This window comes from Chaetodon auriga, chromosome 21 (assembly GCF_051107435.1).
Source record: "Chaetodon auriga isolate fChaAug3 chromosome 21, fChaAug3.hap1, whole genome shotgun sequence".
Classification (NCBI taxonomy): Eukaryota; Metazoa; Chordata; class Actinopteri; order Chaetodontiformes; family Chaetodontidae; genus Chaetodon; species Chaetodon auriga.
The window spans coordinates 7018485-7039704 of NC_135094.1; the positions used below are offsets into that span (position 1 = coordinate 7018485).

At 43.8% G+C, this 21220-nt stretch overlaps 1 protein-coding gene across 1 annotated transcript in view; it reads left to right on the plus strand.

The window, feature by feature from the left end:
* The window catches only part of LOC143339707 (collectin-12-like), a 35923-nt gene that overhangs the window by 10005 nt on the left and 4698 nt on the right, over positions 1-21220 (plus strand). Inside the window, exons 3-4 of the mRNA XM_076761102.1 lie at positions 15515-15637; positions 21081-21167. Of these exons, the coding sequence (XP_076617217.1) occupies positions 15515-15637; positions 21081-21167 (210 nt within the window). The remainder of the gene's footprint in view (positions 1-15514; positions 15638-21080; positions 21168-21220) is intronic.

Sequence of the window (21220 nt, forward strand, 5' to 3'; positions counted from 1 at the left end):
AGCAGCAAACCCCATCACTGCCCCCCCCCCCAGCTCTCACACACCATAATAACCCCCGGTGTCCTTGACGTGACCCACATGCAGATGTCAGGGAGGGTTTCTGGAGCTCAGTATGGCCTCTATTTAAGTGCCTTTAAGGGGGTGTTCAGACAAGGCGTGTGAGTCATTGATTTGGTGATTAAATAAAGAATAGCAGGGCAGAGAGACGCCGCTTCAAGACACCTGCGTTCCTTCAGTGCCTCCTTGTGTTCTTGCTTGTGTTCAATCTGGCAGCTCTTTGTTCTGCAGGGAACGTGCTTGAGCATTAGATCTTACACTTGTATTCCCTCCAGTGTGTGTGTGTGTGTGTGTGTGTGTGTGTGTGTGTGTTCAGCCTCACAACATCACACTTTTGTAGTACAAACTGCTAAGTTTTCTGCATGCGAGTCTCTCGTGTCCGCGAACGCTGAGAGTTGTCCAGCACCTCCGGCAGCAGCTCACACAGGCGCACTTTAACAGCGAACGTGGGGATTCTAATTTCTCTTCTTTTAGTACAAGTAATAAAACCCCCTGAATCTGTTGTTCACAGCCCAAAATGTTAATGAAAGGGGGGAAAAAATGACTGTGACTCTTGCCAAGATCAACCTACAGCTTCCTGGTTTGCAAAAGGGAGTTGAAGCGGAGAGGAACAGTGTTCGGCTCCAAAACTCTGTCAGATGCATAATGACTATCACATTTTCCATGTGTGGCTAAGACTGCAGACAGAGGGAGTTCACTACACTCATTCTCTGGCACCTCGCACAGCTCTGCACAATGCTTGTCATGCATGCATACGGTTAATTGACAGATTAAAAAGGACTAAGATGCACTATATTTCTGTTGTTCTTCCAGGGATCACACACCTGATGGAGTCTAGCTGCTCCACTTTGAGTTTGAGCGGCTCTGAACATGCAGAGTTTGTCCTGATGCGGATCACATTCACTGTAGTCTGTGTTCAGTGACTCCATATGTCCACTGCCTGCAGCCTCCCATGGATGGTGGAGCTGTTAAGGAACCAGTGATTTGCCAAAAATAGCAAGTTTTTTGTGCAGACAGACAGTAGCAGGACATCATAGAAAGAGCAAAGAGACTGTGTGAGACACAATAAGCAAACTATACACATCACTCCATAAATATACAGCAGTTTTATTGGAGTTTGGTTTGTTTTACTGCTAGTAAGAAAAATGTCAAGGAGAGAAAATGTTTACGGTCCCTGAAGAGGCAGAGCGTGAAAAGGTTAAAAACAATGGTGGTAAACCTTAAATGAAAATGGACGAACCTCTGGACCATAAAAACTCCAAATCTACATCTTCACTGTTTCCACTGTTCAAGTTATGGATCAGACAATATCGATTTATAAAAAGGCAAAGTTATTATCACTGTTATGTTGTAGGATTTACGAGGTAAAGGCAGCTGGACTTGCTCACAGTAAATCATGGAAGACACCTTTGACTGAGCGTTCGTAGATATACTATGACCTTTGTGGACGACTGAGACAGACACAGATATGTGTGCTGTATATACTGTAGGATTAGGACTCTTTTTCTTGTGGTATGAATGGAATGGCAGCACTCTTGAGTCCAGGCCAAGATGTCTTTCTACAGAGACGAATAACTCATCTCATTCACCAGTTTGTGTTTGCATGGAACTTTCTTTAAGGACAGATTTCCTCAGATGTAAAATCCTGCCGCTGTTGTTTCTCATTTTCACTGTCGAATTGTTAAAGTAAATCCTGTAATCCTGTAAGTTAATACGGGACGATGCATGAGCGCTTTCACAGATTCCTGTTACCCGTCTCTGCACACGTTGCTGAAAAGGTCTTGAACACACAGCAGTTTAATTACAAATTGGTCCGGGTAATCAGATCTTGCTGTTGGAGTAATACAGTAATCACAGTGCAGCACAGATTCAGTTCTTCCATCGTTTAGAGAGTTTCTCCTCCCAGCACTTCTTCCAAATTGCCCTAAACAAACAGTGGAGTAATTTAAAGCCATTGTCTGGTGTTGATTACTGCTTTCAGTGAGTGGTATCGCCTCCGTGCGATTCACTGCCCAGATGTCAGACGGCTCCTCCTGCGTCCTGACGCTTCGTCTTGACTGCAGGCTACTCTGAGGTAGGAGAGCGTGCCACCCTCATGTCTGGAGCGCGTCTGTCTGAGCATATCTTGGCAGAAAAACGTCCTCTTCTTCCTGACCGGCGGCGGGGAGAAGATGGCTCGTTGTCATTCAGCCTGACAAACCACGCCCCCGCATCCGACCGCAGACGTGGCGGGCCACCCAGAAGCACCTCCAGCACCCTGGATGCCGCAGAGGAGAAGGCATTTCCATTGTTATACCCACCTCAGAGAGCATCCCAGCGACCCTCAGACCTGCTCCTTTTTTGTATTTTGTCTTGCTGACTTTGGAGGAAAAGTGTATAATTTAATAATTTGTGGTTTGCTCTCACTCTTGAATATGAATTATTGTCCTGAGCAAATCCTCCAAGTGATCGTAACTTCTTGTTTCCATCCCGAAGTTTCCACCTTCTTAGCAAATGCAGATTTTGTTCAAAACACCCATCTCTGCTTAACATTTACAGCATTAAATGCTGCTTCACTGACACTTTATGAAAGAATATCACCTGTAAAGCTCAAAATATGGTCAACTACAAGATTACATAACCACAAACTGCATGTGACATCCACTTTTTGACCATTTATGTTTTCTGAAGGCTCACCTCGTGTAATTTAACTGATTCTCAGCCCCTTTGAGGCAGTCTAACCACCTGACAACACACAGACCACAGCCGTATTCACATTTTACAGCCCTCCATGTTCTCTCGAAGCCACTGTCAAATGATAGAGCGTCTTATTACAAGCAATCCTGAAATCACAGAGCGGCTCCCTCCATGACGGCCATAATGTTATACCGACTTTACCCACAAGCAACGCCAGACCAGAAACCGCCGGGTCGAGTGGAGGAGAGAAACTGTCAGTCCAGCGTCGATGTGCTGGAGGAGGAAGACGTTCAAAGCAGAGGTGCTCGGGTGTCCTCCGTCCGCTTGGCAGAGCCGGTGACGCGTGTGGTCGACCTGGTGACGAGCTCGGCTGGTGCGGTCGTGCTCTGAAAAGAAGCGTCCCATAGAGACTTCTCCCAACCGGCTTTCCGTCAAGTATCCCGAAAATCTGCGCTGTTCTTTTAAGCCTTCCTGGTTTTATCTGGCAGCACCTCAGCAGAGCAGGAAGTGCAGTTCAGCACATTTACATTTCAGACGCTGTTTCAGTCGGACATGGAGCGCGACAGTCGACCGAGGCTGAAATTCGACCTGACATTACAACAACTGGATATTTTTAGCTGTAGATGTTTGAGGAAAGTCAAGTCTTTGTCAAGATAAGATCGTTCTGCTGCAGACTTTTTGTTCATTCATCCATCTGACAAGCGATATTTCAAACACTGCTCATCAGATTTTGATGGGTATTCACTTCACCCCACCAGCGATAACACGGCCAGTCGCATTTGTGTCGATTTAGCAGCTATAATCCTGAAAATGAGTGCAACCGCAGCTGAGAGCACACTTCTTTAACAAGACACACGATAAACTAAAATTACCTTGGAGATCCAAAGACTAATTCTGATATATGTACTGCAGTGTTTATGGATCTGTACTGTCTAAGAGAAATAAACTTTATGGTGAACCAGCAGACAGATAAAACGTTGTGGACGCTGTGCAGACGAGGCAGAAAGAGGTGGATTTTAATCCCTCAAATACTTTTTTGTGGTTTATTATCTCAGCTGCTCATCAGAGGGAAAAAGTGATGTTATTTACTTCTGGCTTTCTCCGACTGGTGACATTTAGACGTTTGTTTGTCTTTGAAGTACGTGCCAGAACTCCGTCGGCAGCGGGGGTCTCAACAGTGGTTTTCACGTTTTGACTGGCACTTGAGGCAACCACCTGGAGACCTGACCTGGGAGGGTAGACGGCGATCAGATGCGGTTTCAGAGACAGAAACTCGGATCCAGATCGGCTCTGCAGGATGGTTCTGGATCCCTGAAAATGCTGACGGGAAGAGAATTACAGATTCTCAGATTTTCTTGTGTTGCAATTTTATTATGAAAGGGAAGAAGATTCAAATACCGTATGGTTATGTTGTGAAGCGCTGCAGTTTGTGATCATTTCTCACAGCTGAATGGCAGCTGACTTTAGACAAACAGCCTTTGAACCTGTTTTTCATTGGATAAAGTGTTTCTTTTGTTTTTCTTGTCCTGCTCTCCGGACCTCTCTCTTTGAACTCACTGCTTCTTTTTGCTGATGGTGTTGTATTTCCTTCAAAGTTGAGCGTAGGCAGGCTATCAAATTCTGGATGCTAATGTGATGGTCATTAACCAGCGGGCCACACACACACACACACACACACACACAGACAAAAAGAAACACACTCACTGACGAGAGAGCTGCAACGTTTAGGGTGCTTAAACTCCGATGTTTTGGTTTGTAACTAAAACCCAAGTCGCTCTGTGGGCCCCAAATCCCCGAGCTGAGTGAGTCCATTCCCGCTCTCCGCTCCATTGTTGATGTAGTTTTGTGGAAAGACGACCTGTTTGTGTAACTGCAGCGAGCGCTGAGTCTGTGCAGAGCCGAGCGGGGGCCTCCGGGCTCGTGGGAGGGGGCAGGGCTGCAGGCCGGGAGAGTCCGTGGATGCTGCTGCAGCCCGCCTGCCTGTCTGACCGCAGCTCATCTGAGAACCATTTTGGAAGTGTTTATTTCTCTACCTTTACTATCAGTTGGTGAGATGTCATTATGGTGGGTTGAGGAGTGGGCAGCTTGGTCGGCTCTCTGTGTGTGACCAGAGTGGTTTGCAAGCTGGAGGGCGACTCGGGATTCCTTCTGTTCAAGAAAACAAATTTTCACAGAATTTTGAGAAAATCAACCAAAAAAAATATGTGAACAAATGCTTGTTTCCATCCACAGCTATTATGTGATTATTGGGAGATGGTTCATAGCGTTCATAGCGTCTTTTAGTGTTGTTTTGGTTTTTCTGGCCTCCTCTCCACTCTTACCAGTCGCACTTGGAGCAAAAGCAGCGAGCTGTTTTTTATGAAAAACCTCTGATAAACACACCGCATCTCCAGCACCAAGCAGCAGGCAGACAAAGTTAGCAACTAGCTGGTCAACATAGTCAAGCATTTCGCTGCAAAATTTTTGGCTCACCAGATGGTGGAGACCAAAAACAGAGCTGAAACATAAAGGTAAAAGCTAAATATTGAGCATGGCTCTAAATGAATGCTCCATGTCTGCTGGAAGTGCAAATGAGCAGCTGTTATATATTCACAGCAAAGTCTTCATAATGCGATAATGTCAGCGTTTTTCAGCTGCCCCAAGTGGTCCCAAAAAAATCACTTAATGCAGCTTTAAACATTTCCTGTGACACTTTTCCAGAGGCATAAAATAAGTGTTGCACCGCTCAAAAGCAGAGATTTTCAGCATGTTAAAGCACTCAGTGAGACAAAATGCTGTGTTTTAACAGAAACTCTCATTTTCTACTTCTTGCCTCTTTCCTCTTTAATATGTGTCTAATGCCGCCCCATAAACCTGTCACCGGATCAAAGGCGATCTGACACATGAATTAGAAAATCTTAATGTGGAAAACAAAGTTCTGCGTCGCTCCCCCACAGCGAGGCGGCAGACAGTTGGAGCCTGGGAGAGCTGCTGGATGCTGCAATGCTGGTTGCCTCACAATTTGACAATGCCTTTCGTTGGCCGGGGTACAAAACTCAGAGATATCCTGTCAGAAAGCACCACTTTTCTTCTCTTGTTCCCACTTAAACGTGGACGACCTGGCCCATGTCACAGTCCCTGAGAGGTTCTTGGCTCGCTGTGGGCGATGTGACAGGGGTTACTGGCTTTCAAAGTCCATCCGTCACTGCTTTCTCTCCACCTCTCAAATCTTGAAATCATTTTGCTTCCCCACTCTCCCTCATATTTTCTCACATTTTGTTTTTTTTCTCCAAAGTCAACCATTTTGCAACTGAGCGATGGCCTCGTCCTGCCTGTCTTCACGTCTCCTCTCACCCTTCTTTGTTCACTTATAACCAACCGTGAGCATCGTGCCCACCGCTCTCATGTGATGGAGGCGTATGGTTTCCATTGCATGTAATAAAAGAGACTAAATCAGGCCACACACGGAGCCTGGATGGTGTCGGTTTCCTGCAGGCCCCCAGAGCCATCCCATGAACTCAGAACCCTTTGGCCCTCTTTCTGCACTTCCTCTGATTGCGTCATTGGCAGGTACAGCCTCAACGTGCGCTGTGGTTATGCTGTAGGACGGAGCATATTCTCCAAGCTGTTAAAGAGTTATTGGATGGGGTAACCATGCAGCCAGGACCTCCGCTGTGAGAGAGCTTCATGCATTGGCTGTGGATCATGTTCAGCATGTCTGCACAGCACCTCTCTTTGCATGTTCCTTTGGAGGACTATCCAACCAAAAATACTGTTACAAGAGCTGCTAGTGATGTCATGATCACTTCCATGTCTGTTTGGGACGCGGTCTTAAACATAAATAAAACAGAATGTGATAACTTGCTAATCTTTTTTGACATATAGTCAACTGAAAACAGCAGAAACAATAAATTTAATGTCTCACCTCATCAGCTTCATTGATTATTGTAAATATCTGCTTATTCTAAATCTGATGCAGCAACATGTTTCAAACAAGTTGGGACAGGAGCAACTAAAAAGGCTCCAAACACACCTGTTTGGAACATTCCACAGGTAAACAGGTTCACTGGTAACAGGTGAGAGTATCATGATTGGGTATGAAAGGAAAGGCTCAGTCGTTCACAAGCGTGGATGGAGCGAGGTTCACCACTGTCATCATAAGCTCAGGAACACTTTGTAAAACCACTGTCAGTAAACACAGCTTGTTTGCAACTAATCGCATTTTATTTCCAGCTTTTTTTGGAATCGGGCTTGTGTAAAGAGATAAAATCTATTTGCTGGAAAATCACTTTGATCTCCTTCGTTGCAGCTAACTAACTTAACTTCTGATGCCTTCTAGGAAATTTCGCCGTAAAAACTAAGATAGATGTTGCCAAGATAAGCTGGGGAAAAGCAGACACACCGAGGAGGTAAATTAAAACATCACAGAACTTCACCTGGAACGCATCAAACATCACAGATCGAAGCATTTTAAGTGTGAGAATACCCCAAAGGCTTATTCTTTACAATCAAGCAGAGGTTAGAAGTGTCTGAAAGTCACTGATTTATGTCCACCAACAGTGAAAGTCATGCACCAGCTCACTCGTTCACACACACACACACACACATTCTTGTGCACACACACCGTGGCAGACCATGATTCAGTGCAGGCCACCTCGCCGTGCCATTGAGAAAGCTGAGCAGCGTATGACTCATTCATTGAGCCATCATCTCCCTCCTGACTCTAAAACATCTTGGCTTCGCTGACAGTGTATCAGAGATCTTGTAAAACTTCTCATTTCAGTTTGAGTAATGAAGGACAGATGGCATGAAAGACAACTGCAATGTCAAAAAACCAAAAAAAAAACAATAAGAAACAAACGACAGCTTTGGCATTCAGCGACAAAAAGCATGTTTCACAATCAGCAGAGATGATGTTGTTGGATAACAGCCGCCCACCGTCTTTGTGATGTAATGATGTCAGAGGGGGTAAAGATGCGTTTAGTCAACAACCTGGCTTACGTGACTACGTGTGGAATTATTATGGGATGTAGCGTTGCTTTTGTTTGCAGAAAAATGACAGTTCTGGTGACAACTGGAGCAGTTTGTGTCACTTCCATCAATCTCAGTGTCGCTGGGTTGAATCCACAAGCTGCTGGTGAACATGTGTTACTGTCTCCCACAGAGCTTTTCAGGTACCACCACTAGGGGGTGTGGATGTCAGGACATTTTAAAGCAGCAAACAGTGGCTTTAAGGACTTTATACTTGTTTTATTTGGCATTTGTTGTTACTAGTGGCTTTGCATGTTCAGATTTTAGATTTCAAATGATATCAATTTAAGTGTTGTCACGTAGCAATCTTGTATCTCAAAACTGTGAGTTCATGAACCCTGAAACTGACTTGCCTTAACTCTGTGACACATTATTGAGGGTATTAAGAGGATTCAACCTAGTGTTGGGTGGTACGATGCTAGAAATGCGTAGAGATTTGGCAATACCGTTTCCATAGCTAGAGCTATCCCTGGGTGTCTTTGCCGTATATTGGGAGTCGGCTACGTAGCAAATCAGGGCTGGAGTCTCGCATAATCTTGAGAAGGTAATTAAATTTGGGCAGCAGGACAGCTGACTACGTTCTCACTTGACATGAGAGCAACAGGTGGCGGTAAGTGTAAACACAGAGCAGGAGGCATCTCAACCGACCCACGATGAGACAGAAGAGCTTGTTACGAACTTCTGTGTCGTGGATGTGGTCTGGATTTTGAAATGGATCTAACCATTTCTTAAATGAATTTGCTGAATGAAATTACTGTATCGTGATATATATCGTTACCACGATATAAAATTACATATATCTTGAAGATTTTGGCCATATCGCCCATTCTTAAGTCAACTTGTGTTTGTTTTGTACATGTTATCACTCCTTATGTGCATTTTATGATTTTATAGGTTTGAAAACATTTCTATAAACATGTAAAAGATAGAACAAGGCTTTATTTTTTTTGTATGTTCAGGGGACAAAGTCCTCCAGTAGCTTCAGTAATTATGAAGTCACAAGGGTCGAGGTGGTTGGATGAAATGTCAGATTTTAACGCAGGAGACTTGTTTGTTTCCTGTTTCTATGCTGAGAGTCAGTGTTAGTTTCTTTTATAATTGTGACCGGGTCATTCTCTAACCATAACCACATATTATTGTAAGCGTGACGATGAAGCCAAGTAGTAATTGTATCCCAAAGCAAGGTCTTTCCCTGACCTTAACTGAGCACTCATTTTAACCTAAATCATGATGTTTTGTGCCTGACTGTAACCAAACCTTAACCGTAGGGTTGTCACATCATAAAATGGATTTAATTTTGAAACAGCGATGATGTCGATCATGGCATAATATCAGAAAGCGCTCGTATGTGTCATCCTGGACGGCATGGACATATTTTGTCATTTCGTTTGGACGACTTGTTCTTTCTGTCTCTTTTTTCTTCCTTTGTTTCTTCTCTCTGTCCCTCTTTGATCCTTCTGTGCTCATTTCTGTCTCCTTTTCCAGGGTTTTTCTCTCATTTTATCTGCCTTCCCTTCTGTCTTATGTCCTAGTTGCTTTCCTTTTTCTGTCTCTCTTTCATTTAACTGCCCTGAAATAGTGGAAAGTGGACACAAAGAGCTCACCTCTCCTTCTTCACAGAGAGTCTTTTTAATATTTTAGCTTGAGTACTGTTTAACTTAAAATACATGACTTACCATCCCGTGCTGATACACTTTCAGTCAAGGCTTTGAGGACTTCTTCCACCGCTGTAGTTTGTCTTGAACTCCTCTCTTTGTCTTTGGTGCCAGGTATAATTCACTGATTGCCCTCTTGGAGTAATCTGCACTCTGGTTCCTGGAAAGGGGTTGAGTGTGTGTTAGGCAAGGCAGGGATCCAAATCACAGTTTGTGTGACCTCAGCTCACAGCTTTGTGTTCTCATCCGTTACTATAGCGTCCCTTCTGCTATTTACAGTAAATAAACATTGTCTTTTAATGAGCGAGGCCCATGTATCAGCAGTCCTTGGCTGTGGACATTATTAAGGCATGTCAGGGTAAGTTAATGGCCATGTTGAGATGAAAAAGATGATGTTTGGGTAATCCTTTCTTACAGGAAATGAGGCTGGTGAAAGACATAGACTTGGAGACACTTAATTGCATCTAAGGTGGACACTGTCCGGATGTTTTTTCAATGTTTTGCTTGAACAATGGGCGGCTTTATCCAGCCAAAGCACACAATGACAGGGAATCCATTCACATTTAAAAGCCCACTGGTTGTTCTTGTTTTGGGAAGGCTCTTTGTCTTCGGAGCATCATTCTTGTTTTGCTTTGAGCAGTAAAAGTGTTGTTGTCAGCTTGTGGTCTGAGCATCCTGGACGATGGTTGTTTTTGCGGTTGTGGTCGGTCAGATCCGACTGCCTCTGACTGTGCAGGCGAGGGGGAAAGATGACGAATCAGTGTCTGATTTAATGACGAGCAGCAACTAAAGGAAACCGAGTCCCCGATGTGAAACTGTGAACAAGGAGGTCAGTGTCCACGTATGTTTTTCCACAGCCTGCTTCACGTTCTCTGCTTCCTAATTTTGAACATTCATTAAGATTTCTGTCACTCCAGAAGCTTTTTTTCATTGTATCAGCAGGCACACGTAACTCTGCATGCAGCCAAACTTCGTGATACGACCTCAAGATATTCTATCCATGTGTTAGGATTTGTGCATCTGGGCTCTGTTTGTGTGACAGATATTTGAGATTGTGTGAAAGACGTTTGTCCTGACTCTCAGACAGTCAGGGAATGTGGAGCGACGCCATTTCCTGTTGTCTCTGTGGTGCTTCATGATGATGTTTGGTTTTCTAACTTTAGTTTAGAGTCAAAACCTATTTGGTTCTCTTTGTCGACAGTATGGTTTATATTTTTCAACATGTCCTCATACCTAAACGACTGAATAGGCTGATTGCCAGTGACTCCCAAAACGACATATTTGACCATTAGAGAGTACCACTGACGACCGGACCTTCATCGTCATGTGGTTAACGTTGCGAAACAGTCGTCATTTGCTTTGGTTTAGGCACCAAATCTATTGGGTTAGTTTTCTGGAAACATCATGGTTTGGGTTTCTATGTAAATTCAGTACGTTATGTAAGTCAAAATAGGTCAACGTCTGGTGTCACACAGGACATGAACAGCAGAATGTCCTCTGTTTGTTTCTTTGGCCTGTTCATTCACCCCACTTTCCTCCATATGTGGACTTCCTTGCTCTTTATACGGAATCTGACTTCCTTGTTAGCTTCCCTCGTAATTCCTATGGCCACTAGAGGTCACTGTGAGGGAATTTTCTATCACAGGCCTTCTGTACAGTTAGGCGCCCAAAGGTCTCAAGGTTGGACAACACAGAGACCTCAGACAGAGACACATTGACATAATATTTAGAGACCATTCTAGCAGACAGCAGATAGGAAATCTCTCCCCCCTGTTCTTACTACGGAGGTAGCCAAGGTCTTATAGATAAACTGTAGAGACATAGACCAGACCAATTCTAGGAGGATTGCTCGAGGTCACATTTTAATAAGGGATTAGGTCAAAATGTCCTCAGTTAGAGGGTTGGAGGTCAGGGCATACGTAAGTACAGTAGGGGCTGTTGTTTGGTTTTGACTATCCAATAGAGTACCACAAATGTAGAAGGTAGGTTTAGAATATCCATAATAGGGAATAGTTCAAGGAGTAGAAAGGAAAACATGTGACATTGAGGGTAATAATACACTCCATTAGAAAGGACATCTTCAGAATTTGGTGTGGCACTGCCCTGTTTCACTTGTGGACATTGTGTTGCTCCTCAGCTTCTCCTTGATGCATCAAGCCTGCAATACCTGCAGTACTTTACTCGTACAGACGACCGTTTTTCTGGTGAGGTCGGCCTATTTTTTTGTTTATCATTTTGAAATGCAAAATATGTCCAAATCTATCTTGAAATTACTTTCTGTTCATGCTAACAAAAACTGCTTGAGTCAGAGGACATGAATGTGACGTGTGCCACATCCCATGTAAGCATGGTTTTGGTAATTTGCAGTTTGAAAGACACCTAGGCGTCTAAGTTCAAACTGGGCTAAGTCTGGCTGCAAAAGTGAACTGTATAGGTGTCTCTATTTACATATAACCATCCTTTTAACCGATTTCAGTGATTACCTTTTTAAGGTGTAATTAGGACTTGCTTGACCTTGAAATGTAGTCATTTAAATACTGTAGAAAGAACAGTTATAAGTAACCTGAACAGTCACTTTTCGACCAAATTTAGCCCAGTGTAAACCTTCACTCCCCTATCTGTGTAGGTAAGTGGTGACTGACAGTGAGCAGAATCAAGGTTAACTAAGGCTAGTTATTGACCATCAGTACTTTTGGTATTAACCAAAACATTTCCAGTATTTTTAGGTATTGAAAGCTGATATCGAATGGTTGATCAGATTCATGTTCTATGCAGCGTATATAACTTATTTTTCAGTCAGCAGTGAGTAGACCCACAAGCAAATTCCCCATGATGTGCATCATTCAGTAGTGTGTTTTTTTCCAGGATGGCAAAGGCATAACTCACCTTGCTCTGCCTGACTGGCTACTACTCGTTGGCTTCAGTGTTTGAGTTGGTAAAGCATGAGTGATTGGTTAGGATTGTGATAAGAGTACCAGGTTAAGCCAATCAGAGGCAGAGTATCAATCAAAAGTAACAATCAGAGGCCTTGGCCATCCTAGAAAAAAATGTGGCCTACCTGCCCCATTGGTTTCCCTCAAATAACAACATGATAAATGGCCTTTGGGATATGTACTTAATGAAATGAATAAGAAAGATGAAGCAAACTACTTGATCTTGATCTTTTCAGACTTACAAATTAAGGGTATGTCCACTTCTCCAGTACACCACTGATTGGTGCAAATGAAGAAAACACAAATGTTTTCCTAAAGCCTCAGTCAGCAGTCCAGTCCATCATCTGTCTCCTTATTTGTCCCGCTCATCCAGGAAGTGACCCACTGGGAAATGAACAGCAAGCAGGTCACAGCCCCCGATGGAGCCTTAGACAGCCCACTGGTGTGTCCACACTCAGGGGTTGAAAAGATTACAGCTGCTCCGTCTCACGTCTGCTCTCTCCGTGAGCTCGCAGAGGAGCTGCAAAACTGAAATCTCGCCTTTGCTGTTGTGTTGTCGGCCATGTGTCTTGTGTTATGCCAGGTGTCCTCCATATTTGACAGCCAACCTAAAACTCTCCACTTATCCACTGAGCATCTGAAGTTCATCAGTCAAATGCAGCGCTGAAATGGAAAAGCCTTCTGCCTGTGTAATAGTTTATACCCTTACAAAGTGTTTTGGTATCATTTCAGCACAGCAGATTTGTAAACACTGTCAGCGTGTTTGGATTGGAACAGCAAATTTGGGCAGCAGCACTTTGATTACTGTGAACTGATGAACTGATATGTTTGCTTTATTGTGGAAGCATGCATGAGCTGACACTTCAAACATGTCAGCAGTTCTGAATGATTCCGAAATGCAATCATTTATCGTGGCCGTATTCCCAGAGTGCACTTCTGTGCTTACAGTTGAACCGGTGGCGAGGGAAGACTTTGGTAACTCCTGATGTTTCATCCACAGCTGTGTTTGGAAGCCACTTTGTGAACTAACTCGCTCCACACCCAGAGCTGGAGCTGTGCTTTTAAAAGACAAATGTCTTTCAGGCATATACACTTGTTAATACATTTTAAGGAGCCATTCGAGGCTCTTTACGTGATTTGGGCCTGAGCGTCAGCCATGTTTCAGGCTCTAAAAGCTGATGTCATTTTCAGGTGGGTGGTACAATATGTAAGCAGAAAACAGCGATCCATTTTCCTCCAGATTCCCCAGTTTCTTGTCCTTTTCTTAATCCCCATCATACGTCTTTCTTCCGTCCCCTGTTAAAACATTTTTTTCCCCACATAACGTCCCGCTTGCTTTGAAGATGTGAACATTTTGGCAAGAAATCAACAAGCGTCACGAGTAGTTGATTTTGTTTATTTAAAGATGTCATGCTTTGAAACAGTTTGATGAAATATGCAGGCCTTTACTTTGCCATTCTTTGGAACACATGTTCGAGATTTATTTACAGATTTTTCAGTGAAGCTTTAAGTGAAAAAGTAAAGCAGGGCTGTGATTTGGCCGCAGAGCTGGTGGTGTCATCGGTGCTGGCAAACAGTCAAAAGAAGCATTACATTAAAACCTTTAAAAAAACAAGTAACTTTAACTCTCAAATGACTTGAAAGGAGCTACTCACAGTGACAAACCCACAGGGAATCTGTTGCCCTCAACTCTTCTGAGCATCTTTTTGGGGACCCAATTAGTTAAAAAAGACCCACAACTTACTGTGCCGCTTCTTTCTGATGGCTGTCATGACTGTGTTTTCTAACAGCAGCATGCAGCTGTTCTCAGAGGGGAAAGCTCTACCTGTTCAGCCGCACCAAAGAAAGAGAAAGTTAGCATCTAGCTGGAGAACACTGTGGAGCAGTGAGGAGAAAGAGAGCCCCTCCGTCAGCCAATGTATGCAGTGAGCTGTATGGGAGTTTGATGATAGTATACAGCACTTTTGGAAACACAGAGTGCACCTTCAGGCGGATGAAGTAAAGTAGGTCTGTGTTTTGGCCTGTGAGGTGTCATTGGCAGAGAATCAAAACTCTGGAAGTATTACATTTAAAACCCTTTTAAACTCGCAGCACTTGCCCTCGCTCTTTACGGTAAATCTCATGTTCTCTCAGGTTGGCCTCCCCTCCAGCTGGACTCGGCGTTTAACACTCGGTGGTCATTAACGATCCCTTCACACCCATAAGAAAGAGTCAAGTTGTTAACTTTGGCATCTAAAGTCCCATTGAGACCGCGACGAGCCAATCGGCGCTGCGTTTTTAATTCATTGAAGTATTACCTCATCTAATGCATTTGAACTAGATGTGGGGAAATATTTGGCGCTACACACTCCCCGCACCTCACAGATTGATTAATAATGGTCATGTGATCGACTGGCTTTCAGATGGCGATGGTCATGTGTTGCACTCTTTGTGTTGCCATGTCCTTCTTTCATATCACGAATCTGAAGTTTAGTTCCAGGTGCATGAAAAAGCAGAGCCCCACACACTACTGCACCCCCCAACCTTTCCACACACACGCACACACACACACACACGCACACACACACACTTCCTGAATTGAAAATGAAACGCAGCTGTGTTCCCGTCAGCACTGGATCTCGCCACTCATCTGTCATGAAAGATATCCTCAGAAAGGAATATTCCACCAGTGTCCCCACCAGCTTTTTAGTTTGCCTCCAAAGTCAACCGACTCTGCACCAAGAGAAGTTTAAGGTGCAGATTCAGGGGGAGGCAGCGTTTAAAGTGCGTTACACGTGATTAACTTTCATCGCCCCTTGTGCAAAACTCATGAAATCTGTTTGTGCCTCTCTGGGAAGGAATCTTTGTGCGCACGAGAGAGACGGCGACTGACAAAGAGGAAGTTTGCTGAGTGAAGCCTGAGTTCAGGAAAATAAGCATGTCGCTGAGTGTAAACAAGTCAGTGGGGGGGATTGTTTTTGTGTCCCCTGCCCCTTCACCACCCGGGCCCTAAGGGAACTGCTGGACTCTTTAATGTGGACTCCAGGGCTGTTTGTCCAGATGTGGGACTCCTGGACATGGAGAGTCCCCAGCTAACACCAAATTCTACCCACATGTCCTTTTTAGACCTCGCTGCTCCAGAAAATGTGCAGTAGGCAGCAGAATGTATTGAATCATGTGGTCCTCTTCATTCTTTTGACACAGGGATCCAGGAGGGCACCCAGTGCACCAAGTGTAAGAATGAATGGGCGCTGAAGACCTCCATAGCTCTGCTCTATGTGCTGTGTACTCTCCTCACCATCGCTGTCGCTGTGCTGGGATATAAAGGTAAGACGAAGCTCCTTTCAGCCCAGTGAGCTCCACTGTTCCCTCACTGTGATCCGATGGCTACAATTACAGGGGCTCGGGATGACAAACATTTCTAAACATCGCTTCACTGATGCAATTTGTTTCCTAAAACGTTAAAATGATTTGCTTACGCTGTACCGAGAGAGCCGGCGTCCAAACATATAATTTGATTTCTCGTTAGTGCTGCAGAGAAATACGAGCGTTTCTGTTTGATGAGTGTGCGAGTACACTGAGACCTCATGGAGTTCTTAGTCACCAGAGTGGCTTTCTGCACGTCCAAGCATGACATGAATGTTCTTTGGCAGTGTTTCTTTGTCATTATTTAAAGGCAATAGATCGGTAATGGAAAATATGAGGAGAGCGACGCCACACCTAAAAAAAAAAATCAGCAATTTTTCTCTCAGAAGTCACTCGTTCGTACAGAATAAGAGTCGGTTTTGAGAGTTACAGGAAAAAGGTGCCACTCTCATGTACTGAGAAGCTACAGCCAGCAGTTGGTTAGCTTAGCTTAGCACAAATACTGAAAGCAGAGGGAATCAGCTCGCCTGGCTCTGTCTGAGAGTAACAAATTTCACCTTCCAGCACCTCTAAAACTCAATAATTAACACATTACATCACCAAGCCTGGCCAACAAGTAGTGCAGCTCATAATCCCCCAACGAAACCACAACTAGTCATTTAACACAGTTTTTTATACAGATTAAACAAGATATATAACATGCTAATTAGATAGCTTTAGAGGTGTTGGTACAAAGTCAGACTAGCTGTTTCCCCCTGTTTCCAGTGTTTGTGCTAAGCTAAGCTAACTGTCTGCGGACTGTAGCTTCATATTTAGCCTGCAGACACCAGAGTGTATCGATAGCTCTCTGCAAGAAGGTGAATGAGTGTATTTCCCAAACTGACGCATAGTTTTGGCATGATTTGTCCAGGTTTGAGGTATCTGTCTCTGAGGTTTCTCCTGCTGCCTCAACACAATGCTGTAGTCCAGTGGAATTACGGTTTCAGTGTGCAGGGCATTGAAAAAGTACATTTATCTTCTCTTTCCACAACATCCCCATTAATTTCCATAGACCTCACTGTCGACAGTTGCAGGCAGAAAATACAGCGTGTCTCTTTGTCATTTGGCTGAACACTTGAGTTTCGACCCCTCTCTCCCTGCTTCAGCCCCTCTGTCTCCACCCCGCAGCCTTCTCTCAGTTTATTTTACCAACACCCCAAAGCTCACACCTCCGGGGAGGGTCTTCAGCCGTTGTGGAGCTGAACTTCCTGGTTGGCTTTTTTACATTTTTTTCCAGGTCGGGAAACGGTCTCGCCGTCTTTCAGTGACTTGAACTCTGAATGTTACTGCCATAATTGTGCTAAACAGTTCCATATGCAGCTGTATATGTCCCCCTTATTTTCAGCCTGTGAAAATGGCATGAAGTTAACATGTTCAGGGGTTATCTGTGTACATTAACAACGATGTCCCCTAACTCGCTGAGCTCAGTCGGCCCTACTTGTTCCATGGTGCATGTTTTCATGCGGGTCTAATTGATCCCAGATGAGCAGCGAGTGAACTCGGTGCAACTCCAGCAGAACCCACTGAAATTGGGTTTTTACTGGCACCGAAGCAGCTCTGTCAAGGGAACCACAGCTCGGCCTAAACACACTCCCAGCTCCAGATGGTTATGTAGTGAGACCGAGAGTGCTCTATGCACTTAACATGTGTGCTTCTCTCTGTCCTCCGTCAGTGACCCACAGAAACGTCCTCTATGTGTCTCCTTTGTTTGATGCAGTTTAAGTTTGGCAGGGTTTCAGTGGCCTGCTGTCATCTCTCCCACGGCCTGTTGTCTTGATTGACACGACCAAAGGCAATATGAGGTAATTCTCTGGACTCTGGAGGATTTCAATCCCATTAATTTTCCTCAAAGAGGGTATGAAAAGTGACTGAAAGAGGACATAATCTGTGCATTTCACCTCCAACTGGTTTTGAATGTGCACAAAAGGTATCATAGAAGCTGAACATCCTGCAGAGTTCAGCGGTATTACAAAGAGGAGCCTGACGAATATCCATCAGTGTCTGGATCCATGGAGCCATGCATTTAAAAAGCTTCAGAAGAAATAAGAGAAACATCCTCAATTCAGTGTCATAGATAGAAAATCAAGGTTGAAAATAATTGCTGATTTAAAGTGAGCTGTGTAAAATTTGAAAGACGAAATAACAGTCCTCATCTCAAAATAAAAAGTCGGATTCATGAGCAATAAAATGCATCCTTTCTCAGTTCAGTAAACTCGGGGATTTTCCTGCTACAGCCTTACTTTGTCTGGTATGACCAGTAGCATTAATGTCAGCCAATGTAAGCAAACTTTAGATAGAGGATCGCTGAGTCAATTCTGACTTTCTGACTCTCCTCTACTTGTGCTACTGTCACTGCCACAGCTAAACCTTCTGTTACAGTAAAACAAGACGTAAACAAACCTCACTGAGCGACATACTTGTTGTGTGTCGTGGGTTGTTGTTGTATTGTAACACCGTTTAATGACAGTTAGGATTTTGTATTTGGTTGAGCTTAAAATACCTGAAAAATGTGCAGAGCAGTTTGTAGGTGGTGTCTGGTCCTGAGCGCTGCCTGCAGGCTGCAGATACATTCGCCACCAGTAGCCTTTTTGTAGTCTGACAGGCAAAATCCAGGGCAACAAAGTCCAGTATTCACTCACTGCTTCTGCCCGTAAAGCTTACTGTAACGGATGTGAGCACAGGTTATAATTAAAGGCAACCTGAATCAACTTATCAACATGTTGATCAGCTGCTCTCCTCTCATCTGGATTGTTGCAGCTGGACAGTCAGAGGACTTCTTACAGAGATTTAAGTGGGCAAATCAACTTTCAAACTATAAAAGTTGGGGGAAGAAATGACAGAAATTTAGAAAGTGAGGCAAAGGAAAATGCCTTAATGTCAATTAGTTGTTGAGGATATAGAGTTACTGACTTTTTCCAGTTGATCAGGAGGACATTTAGCACAACATTCAGTGAGTAAAGCATGATTTTAGTAATCAAGCATGTAATATTTCTGTAAAAACATTACATGAAGGCCTTAGATTTATGTTTAGATCCACGTCCACTTGAAGCATCAGTTTGCCCTCAGATGTTTTTCATGTTTCTCCCAGCAGCTGTACGTTACAGTGAGTTTTGAGATTCTTGCCCCGCGGCTCCGAGAAGTTATAAAAGACCCAAAGCATGGAGTTTACTCTGCACTAACTTCATAACTATTTTTACTATTCCTGACTTTAAATGTACTGTATAAGAAAGTTGAATTTTACAAGACAACCCGGACAGTTTTAAGAACCACCCACACAAGAGCTGGAAGGAGTTCAACTTGGGTACAAAACAGCTCATTTTTACAACGTTTGGACCAAGAAGGTCTTTGCCAAAGTAACGCTCTCCTCAGCAGCCCTGTTGCAACTTCTTTGCATGTGTGTTTTATGGTTAATTTAGCTCCAGTATGATGCAATGAGTCTCTCTGGATGCCAGGACATGGACAGAATGTATGGAAAAGGTCCAGAAATGTCTGCATGTGGGAGTGCTTGTGTTAGTTTCAGTTTGCAGGCGAGTGTATGTGTAAGTGTTGATGAAAGAAACAATGTGCCATAGGTGGAGCATATGGTCCAGGCCCTTGGGCTTGAAGTCAAAGTGGTTTTTTTGGGCTCTGCAATGCTGAAGTGTACCTTCTGTGTCTGGAAATGTGTCCCATGTAGCCTAGTGTGTGCAACACGTCCTGTCCAACTGACCATTTTCTCCCATACGTAAAAGTAATGTGGCAATCCTGGATAATTTTATAGGTTCATATGGTTTCAAATGTGTTTATTTGTTCCATGAGACAACATTAGGTATGTTTCTAGGACAGCTAATAGGGTGAAGAAAGGAAACAAGAAACAGCTTTGACCATATTGGTTAAACATTCATTTTCCAATTTGAAGTTTCCCAAACATTTCAGTGTCAATTACTCAGAGGTAACTCAGAGACTATTTTTCCATAACAGGCATAAAAGGTCTTCTTTATTCGCAGTCTGGAAACTAAAGAATAATTTTCTTTTGCCTTTGAAGTCTTTATTCTTTAGTGTAGGTCTTTATTAAGTTTTATTTTATTTTTTATTCAAAGGAATTGTTTGACATTTTGAGACTTGTACTTAATTGCTTTCTTACAGAGAGATCAATCTGCCTCAAGCTTTATATTCACCAAACAGAAGACAGTTAGCTTAGCTTAGCACAAAGACTGGAAACAGTTTTGAACAGCTAGCGTGGCAAACACACATTTCAGCACTGCTCCCAGAAAATAGTCAAGAAAGCCATAAAACCATTTGGATTTTTTCACTTTGGTTTTTTAGTGAGCTTTAGAGGTGCTAGCAGGCCAATTTTGTCACGTTGCTATAGAGCAAGGCTAGCTGTTTCCAGTCTTTATGCTAAGCTAGGCAGAGGCTGGTGGTGGTTTCATACTTAAAAGACAGACATAAGACATATTATATCATCAAACTCTCAGCGAAAAACCAGGCATATTCTCCAAAATTTGAATGTTTTGCTTTAAGTTTAATATACACAGGATATAAACTGGTGTTTAAGTATTATACTATAAAATTAAGGCCACTATCAGAGTTAATTGGGCCATAAATAAAAGGCTTTACCTGTGTCCCCATTCGGAGGGATGGATGGATTTAAAGCAGCTCATCTTGTCTTTCTGGTGATTTGACCTCTGGAGGTGAACGCCTTGTGACTGAACTGTTGTCTTAACTGTCGGAGCAAACAGCTGGGATGCAGCTTCCCAGCAGAGGAGCCCATGCAGTTCCCAGTTAGAGGATGTGTCCCCCTGGCGAGGCTGGTGGTAGAAGTGGGCTGATTCCCTGGAATCCCAGACACATTCCAGAGGAAATGAACACCGGTGTCGCCTGTGGGGGCGTGAAGAGGCTCCCTGCCATAGCGTCTGTCTCTTTGATCCGCATGTTTACTGAACCCCCCCCCCAGGTCACTTCCTGTCCCCAAGGGCCCTCGCCAGTGTCTTCCCATGCACCTCCAACTGTGGTTTCTGTCATTGGCCACCCACTCCATCTTTGCTGAATCAATGTTTCGTCCTCCCTCTCACCCTCCATTTAATTGCGCTCCAACTCCAAATTCCGCTTTTTCCACATCTCCCTGCCTCTGTCACACTCTAAATCTGGCCTAACCCAAGAGATTACATTAATCGAGTCCACCATTATTACATGCCTACAAGATATGTAGACACATCTCTTATAGTGTCTGTCCGTGAATTTCATTGGCTTCTGCGCTGATCCCTTTTATATATGATGTCTGTGGTTGCAGGCGATGCAGGTCTGTTATATCTTAATAAAACATGGAGCCTGTGATGAGACTATGACACTAACCTTTGTCCTACCTGTCCTGTTTTTCTTCCAGTGGTGCAAAGAGTTGACAGTGTGTCTGAAGGAATTGCAAACTATGGAGGAAAGATAATAGCTGTTGAGACTGATCTGAAAAAGCTAGGTAAGTTTCACGTATCTGGGTATGAGCTGGACTAAAAGCTAAAGCGACAGTCT